Source organism: Octopus bimaculoides, chromosome 2 (genome assembly GCF_001194135.2).
Source record: "Octopus bimaculoides isolate UCB-OBI-ISO-001 chromosome 2, ASM119413v2, whole genome shotgun sequence".
In the NCBI taxonomy this organism is placed as follows: Eukaryota; Metazoa; Mollusca; class Cephalopoda; order Octopoda; family Octopodidae; genus Octopus; species Octopus bimaculoides.
Window position 1 is genome coordinate 158,263,609 of NC_068982.1, and position 8,190 is coordinate 158,271,798.

Genomic DNA, 8,190 nt, shown 5'->3' on the forward strand with positions numbered 1-8,190 from the left:
TGAAGTGAATCAAACAATTTTTGTGTGTTTGTAAATGGCTTATAAGCACCTTCCACTCTGCAGTATAATATATGAAATATATGATATATGTGGCCCGTTAGCAATTTAAGCCTAAAGGTAAATTAAGAAACAAGAGTACAAAGTAGTGGCTAGAAAAAGGAGTCAAAACACAACTCACGGCAGTTTGAGTTTTTTTTTTAACTTTTATTTCTAGCAATGCTGGTACTACTTTGTACCCGCTGCAATTTACAAGTTTTTTTCATTCTCTCTCTGTCTATTTTCTCTTATTCCTTTCTGTTGAAGAGCGTAGGCTCGAAACGTAAAAGACTTCTTCATTTTCCGGAGCGTCAAACTAATGCACTTGCTTGTTGTTCACACACCTATCTTTGTTTTTTGTTTCTATAAATTACAATTATGTGTGTGTGTGTGTGTGTGGCGCGCGCGCGTGTTAATGATAAAAATAATGTTAGTCACAAGCATGAGGTATATTTTCTTTACGTTATCTATATATAAACACGGAAAGTCTTCATTGCGTTTCAGTCTTTGTCTGGCGCTTATGAATTTTTGAGCCTCATCTGTAGAGAATCAAGTATTCTAAAGCGCTAAACAATTTCTTGAATGCAATGACATCAATATATTTTATTTCACTTCCTTTAGTTGCATTTCTTTTGGAAATTCAAGGAGCTCCAGCATATAAATATTCTAAGGAACACATCCTTTATTCTCTCTAACTAACCTGGTTATTATTAATGTAGAATTTCATGCACTGCCAAAAATATTTACTCCTACATGGATAAGCAAAAATCGACGATTTATTATAAAAATGAAACCCCTAGCTAACAAATAATTTCGACGAATTGCGAAATAAGGAACACTAGCATAGAAGCACAGATGTTTCGGATACAAATACACATACACACAGGTATATATTCACTTACTAGTTGGACATGCAATATGCCATTGACCTCTGTGTGTGTAGGTACACGTTCAGGCATGCTTGTGTATGTGTTGTTGTTTTTGTGTCTTTTTAAGTCCCACATAACCAATTCGATATTTACAGCCATGTGCATATCTTTTTTATATTGTGCTATATGGCCACATTAAGTACTGAAAATATTTATGACCTGTCTGGAACCAGAGTGCAACTAACCATTCCTTACCTTTTAATCTTACACCTTCTTTCTTCTACCCACACTCCTCTCAGCTCTAATTATCCATTTGATTCCCATTAGCATTTCTGCCTGCCAATCCCACTGAGCTAGTCTATTGCTTAAACATTTTCTAAATGTTACTGAAGTTTCTGATTTCATACTCCTTGCTTTAGTGTTTAAAAACCATAGCCGTTTACTAAATTTCTTAAGACCGACACCCGCATTCCATATTCACCTGGAACATTTTCACTTCTCTACATATTTTCATTGCTGAAGTCACTTTTCTCACTATCTTTTCATGAGTTTAAATGAGTGAACGGTTGGAATATGAGGAAACTGATTTAATATGTCTCATATTTTACAGCTGTATTTTGTCTTAATCTTTCTAAAATGACTCGAATTATTTTAATGTTATTGTGCATCTCCATCTATTTATTCATGACTAAATTCGCTAATCCAGTACCCGTTTTCTTGCGCCTCAGTAAAGATGCAAACACATTCCAGCAATTAGATCCCTCTCTATGGGACATATTTGAGGCGACTCAGCAGATCATAAATTTAAATTTCCCGTCCGTGTACTCGATTTGTTTGGAGTGTGGGCATCTGTTTCTATCCCTATTCAGTGGTTTCACACAACAAAATGGGATTCAGACGCGATGCAGACGATACGCTGCAGTTGTTCCACAGGTGACCGAGACATCTAGCCACCAGTAGACAAGGAATAAAAATAGATCAGGAAGCCAGAGTCACAGCTGTCAACAAAGAGAGTTGGCACGCGGAGGTTGAATGTCTAATGACTAGTGTAGAGACGTGGTTGAAATCATGGTGAGGAGGTCGTAGTGCTAGAATCAGGTCAGGAATATCATTACAGGCTGATGAGACTCGCTTCTAGTCTCACGTAAACCATTAATGCCTGTATTATGGTCGGGTGGTCGGTGACTAAAGCTGCTCCTATCCGCGTGTATAACTCGCTACTCTTGTAAGGAGGGTGTCTGCACACTTAGAAGAACTAGAAACACGACCCATGGAAGGCCGGAGGAACCGCTAGTAGACCGACAGAATTCAGTTGGGGAAGACAACGCCAAACGACCCCAACAAATCTGCCAAGGGAATAATGTGAGAAAGTCAGAACGAAGTAATGCTATAGCTTCATCCGATGGGATACCTCACATTTCATCGGGAGGAGGTGCATGGTAGTGTCATCAACATGCTGCAAAAGTATACTATAAATGACGACATTATATACTTATCTTTGCATAAATACGGGAATATGTATATGTGTATATATGTATTCACACATACATACACATATATGCATATAAATGCGTATGTATGTGTATATAAAACTGGCACTCTGTCGGTTATGTCGGCGCGGGTTCCAGTTTATCCAATCAACGGTGCAGCCTGCTTGTGAAATTTACATGCAAGTGGCTGAGTACTCCACACAAACTCGTACCTTTAACGCAGGCAGACAAGGCTGGTCCAGTGAAATACAGTAGTAGGCCTTTTTCCCAGCTAAGCGGACTGAAGTAGTGTCAAATAAAGTAACTTGCTCAAGGACATAACAAGCCGCTGGGAATCGAACTCATAAATTTACGAATGTGAACCTAACCACTAAACCACGTGCTTTCATTAAGTGTATGTATGTGTATGTGTGTGTGCGTGTGTGTGCATATGTGTGTATCCGTGTGTCTGTGTTCGTTGGTACATTTTTGTATGTGCTTAGATCTGTGAATCTGTGTCTGTCTTTGTGTGAGTTCCTGTAAATGCGTGTTCTGTGTTTGCGTATTGATGTGCAGCTGAGTATGCTTTAACGAATGATACGCACACATACACACAGAAAAAAAATCACACACACATATATTCCATAAATACTGTTTCATATGAGCGACGAAAAGATATTTGAATTGAATTTCTGTATTTCCCTTATAGCAATTAAACCAACCAATTTCTGGATCGATATTCAACTCTGGAATATTACAAGTTCCAATCTTTTGCGATCTCTATAAGATGGATCACATGATGATTGTCTTCACGGTTACACAAAGAAATTTAACCATTATCTATGCCATCAGAGAGTAGTTTATCGGCAAGGCTCCAACATTCTAAAAGCGAAGGTCACTCCAACCGGCATTCACTATTGATGTTTCTGTATTGTTCAGTCAAACCATTTGTAACGGAAACTACTGGATATTATCCAGGGAAAATGCATTTTCTATAGAAAATCGACAACTATATTCAAATATATACGTACAGTGCGCATTATGCATATATACAAATGCACTAATTGGCATACATGCACGTACATACACATATATATAAGCACACACGTACCTACGTATCCACAACCACATCGAATATATTCATGTACTCCGATGTGAATCTATACGTACATGTTATGCGCATGTCTGATTTCATATATGTTGTACGTGTGATATTGCTTCAACAAGTGTAGGTTGAAAGATGTTAATGTGTGTATATATTAAAGCGCTCCCACTTGTGCATGTCTGTTTATATGAACGTATAAACGTATACACGGTTTTGTGATTAAGGGTGCGTGTGCTTGCGTCAGTTTATAAGTGCATAGTGTGTATGTGCGTGTGTGCGTGTTTGTGTGTGCAAGGGAGAGAGAGAGAGAACGGGGAGAGAGGGAGAGAGAGTGAGATTGCATTTGTCACAATGGGAATGATCGTATCATTATTAAGGAAACTCTTCTTTAGAATTTCGATAAAAATTATTGCGTAGTTCTGAATATAAAAGATGCATTAACGTAAGGTGATTTGCGAGGACATGATATTTTCGTAGACTCCCTTGCAATAGAGTTGGAACCCTATAGTTCCCACACCTTCCAGCACCTTCCCTAAGATAATCAGTGCCGCCACTTCATGAAGTGAATTGTTATTGGCCTGTGGAGCTGTAGATGGTGGGCAAATGTAGATTCAGATTATTTAATCGCTAGAATTTGTTTCTTGTTTATTATCGAAACTTGATAGTTGATCGAATTTATTTCGTGTACACTGAGCATTGCTTATTTTAACAATGTGCTGTACTACGAGTAAATCTTCCATCATTAATCATGTTTTTAATAACTACAGGAAAGTCGTATTTTAAATTCAAATACACACAGACACACACATACACTCTCTGGATATCTGTCTGCCACACGCAGAGACGCATACACATGTGCATCTTCGTCTGTATTTGAATATATACATAAGTGAGTATATGTGTAACTAGACAGCTAAAATGTTATTCAGGCACAAACGGCCAAAGACAAAGCAGAAAACACGAACACTGCGACTGATTTTGCTGCCCCAATCAAAACTTAATGGAGAAAGACTCCTGGTCATACTCTTTGTTCTTGATGTAGTAGACAAGAAGCTGGGGCTTCTATCACTGTACGTAAGACCAAAATGCGTTTTTCAACTAGCTTCAGAGTAGGACAGCATTAACCAGCTACCATTAATGTGAACAAATTTGGCTCAATGTGTCAATTCCCGACAACAGCATGCACCTATTAAATAATTTGGTATCATTTGAAACGTGCAATAAAAATCTTTGAGCACGAAGCTTTAAAACCAAGAGATTCAAATCGATGCCCAGTTTCTAACATATGAGACAAATATTATAACCACAGCGCTGTACGGATCAGAAAGGGAGGTGTTCAGAAAACTGGGTTTCCGGAGTGCTTTTACCAGCATTGCCTTTGTGGTATTCTCAATATCAGATTGAAGGATTACAGAAACCAGCATCGAGGCAACAAAAATGTTGATCGATGACTTCAAATGCCACATAGAAATACTATTCTGCAACCAGATTTCTACTCATTGTTGGTGAACCAATACAGGCACGTGCGCACACAAACCAGCAAAAAAACATGCATACATACATACATACATACATCAGTGTTTATAATCTGTCAAATGTAATAAAGCCAAAATTTCGAATTCACAGATTATTCTATGTCAAAATACGATACTCTACTTAAAGTTATTGAGTGTTACTTCAATTAATTTTTGATAATGTTTCTTTATATATATATATATATATATACATACACACACGGTTTTACGTATGCGTTTATACTAATAGTATTGTGTGCGTATATGCAGGTGGCTGTCTCACAGAAAGTTATAAACATCGGTGAGACTTCCAATAAGCCAATATTTCATTCAAATAATCTATGATATCTGATCCGACACGTTTTTAAAATGTTTTCAATTCTGGTTGCTGCAAATTATTGTGAAAGACAATTGTCTCATTAGAAGCATGTAATAAAGGAAAAAAGTTGTGAGAAAATGCTATAGCATAATATAAAAAAATTAGTCATACAAATTATATCATAGATATTTATAATTCTGTAATTATTTGATAATGCTAAACATATTTTAATAATGCCTTATATTACTAACCTCGATTGAAAGTGGAGCCAAAAAGGCGAACAATTGTGGGGGCTGTTTTTCGGGTTTCTTAAACAGAATGGTGATTCCGACATTAAGGAAAGGTTTGGTAAAGTCAATTACTTTCTCTCTCAGGTAAGTGATCGACATGCCTCCCACGGCCAAATCAGCATTCTGAAAAGATAAATAAAACGGATTAAATTTAAGCAAACATCGATTGACCCATTCATTTATATCTATCTATCTATCTATCTATCTATCTATCTATCTATCTATCTATCTATCTATCTATCTATCTATCTATCTATCTATCTAGCTAGCTAGCTAGCTAACTAGCTGTCTGTCTGTCTCTCTGTATGCGCGCGCGTGTGTATGTTAACTCGGAAATCCAGTTGTGCTAACAAATTATCAACCGACGCAGTGAATTTCTCTCAGATGAATGTGCATGAGCAAATACTTATTTTAGTGCGCATAAATTCGTTGTATGCATGAACATAGTACTCTTTTTCTTTCTGTCCACTCTCTCTTTCTCTCTTTCTTCATACACACGCGCGCGCATATACTCATGATAGCTGCCCATTCGTTATCAAATACAACTAACTTTCTGGCTAGAAATCCCGATGCAATCAAATGTCTTGCCATTTACATTATGAAACAGACATACATCACATTAAGATCCCATCCTCTTCTATATACCGTTTCAAGGTTTCAAATTCTATAAAATAATCATCCATTATTACTTGGATAAGGAGTTCTTTATGGCAATATACAATTATACATACATTCACTTTTTTAAACAAACAGACACTCAGGCGCACACGCGTAAACGCACATAAATTAAGAAAAACGGTGGATGTTTGGCAAAATTATTTTCATACAATAAAAGAGATACCATACTAAAATAATTAGTAAGCGTATTGGGCTATTTTTTTATAACCGATGAGTGTATAGATTACATGTCAACTAAATTGTGCTGTCATTTACTGCTTATAAGCAATGGGGTGTATGTTAGAATAATAAAAACCGATCATCTAAATACAGTTTTGAGTTATCATAGTTCGAAGACATTAGACGAAATGGGAGTAACAAAATTAGCACTAGGGCATAAAGTGTGACGCACAGAAGAGGCCAGAGTAAAGTTGTTGTCAATTGCTTTCAAGTTTTGGTACAAAGCCAGACATTTCGTGGGAGAGAGAGGTGGGGTTACATCGACCACAGTGCTCAACTGTTACATATTTTAATCGACCCCGAAAGGATGAAAGGCAAATTCAACTTCGGTGGAATTTGAACTCAGAACAAAAAGAGGAATGAAATGGTGCTAAACATTTTGTTGTGCTAACGATTCTGCCAATTCCTTGCCATAATGTATGATAATATTGATAAAGATCAAGAAATCATGTCTGTGTACCAGCGTTGTGTCAACGTCGTGTGTTAATTTAGGAGTAGGTTTTGATATATATTTATAAATATATATGTGTGTGTATGTGTGCATGTGCCTGTGTGTGCGTGTTTGTGTATGTGTGTGTGTATGTTTGTGTGAGTGATAATATGAAATATTGGAAGTGTAAAAGTTCGATTTATATAAAATGACTTTATAATAGTCCCGGTGAGTATTAATAAAAACTAAAACCAAAACTCTTATAAGAATCATAATGTTGAGCAATCTTAGTATAACGTCTGAATATGTAGTTTTTCATTGTATAAGAAAATTAATTCAATCAACTGAATATAAAACATGTTTTGTATATTGTTACGAAAACGTAAAAACAATTCGAAATATTCTGTATTTTGAAAAATATTTAATTGAGCCAAACTATGTAATGGAACATATTAAAGTAAAGAACAATTTATACCATAATCAAAACACAAGATATGTCTTATTCCATATGAGGCGATGAATCAAAAGAAAAGTCTAGAAAATAAATAATTTGGTGAGAAGAAATGCAAAGGGAACGTACTCGAGCTTATCTAGTTGACCACCCCTAATTCGAATAAAATTCAAATTAAAATAAACAAATCATTTTAGATGAATTCAAAACAACCTTCGTAATGCAGAATTTCTGTCCGGTATATTCTTTCAGAATAAATTCATTTCATCAGCATTTTTTCAAGTAAACGAATATCAGAGCTTCAAATATTTTAACTAAATGTGCCAGAAGTTCTTGGGCAGTGTGTCGTCGCGTGATCCACTTTCACTATGCAGTTTGATATTACATTGAAAGCATTACTTAAACATTGTTGCAAGTTAACAGTTGCTGCCAGAATGCCCAGGACCATATAGATTATGTGCTTGACTTCTAATGTTGATTTCATTAAAATTCTTATTGTTTTTTTGTTGTACTGCAACGTTATCTATAGACAATCGCTTTAATGTTTTATCTTCCATTCAAAAGCAAAGAAATGCTACCATATTTTCCATATTGTTAATACGTATCTATGCATGCTTTGAACTGACTGAATATCCCGCTATTATTTTGAATCCCAGTGTTCTACATCTCTTTTATTTGTTATAAACAGTTGATCCGTTATTTATATTAAATGAACCAGCAGTTTCTATCGAACGTATAGCATTTTGAAGTTGATATTTAACAGAAAAGACAGCGGAGTTAAAAACATTATGTATATATATATATATATAT

At 35.8% G+C, this 8,190-nt stretch overlaps 1 protein-coding gene across 3 annotated transcripts in view; it reads right to left on the minus strand.

The window, feature by feature from the left end:
- Positions 1-8,190, minus strand: part of LOC106874384 (glutamate receptor ionotropic, kainate 2) — a 1,088,700-nt gene that overhangs the window by 101,470 nt on the left and 979,040 nt on the right. For all 3 annotated transcript variants that reach the window (XM_014922100.2, XM_014922098.2, XM_052965681.1), the window contains one exon: positions 5,564-5,725. In XM_014922100.2, coding sequence (XP_014777586.2) covers positions 5,564-5,725 — 162 coding nt within the window. The remainder of the gene's footprint in view (positions 1-5,563; positions 5,726-8,190) is intronic.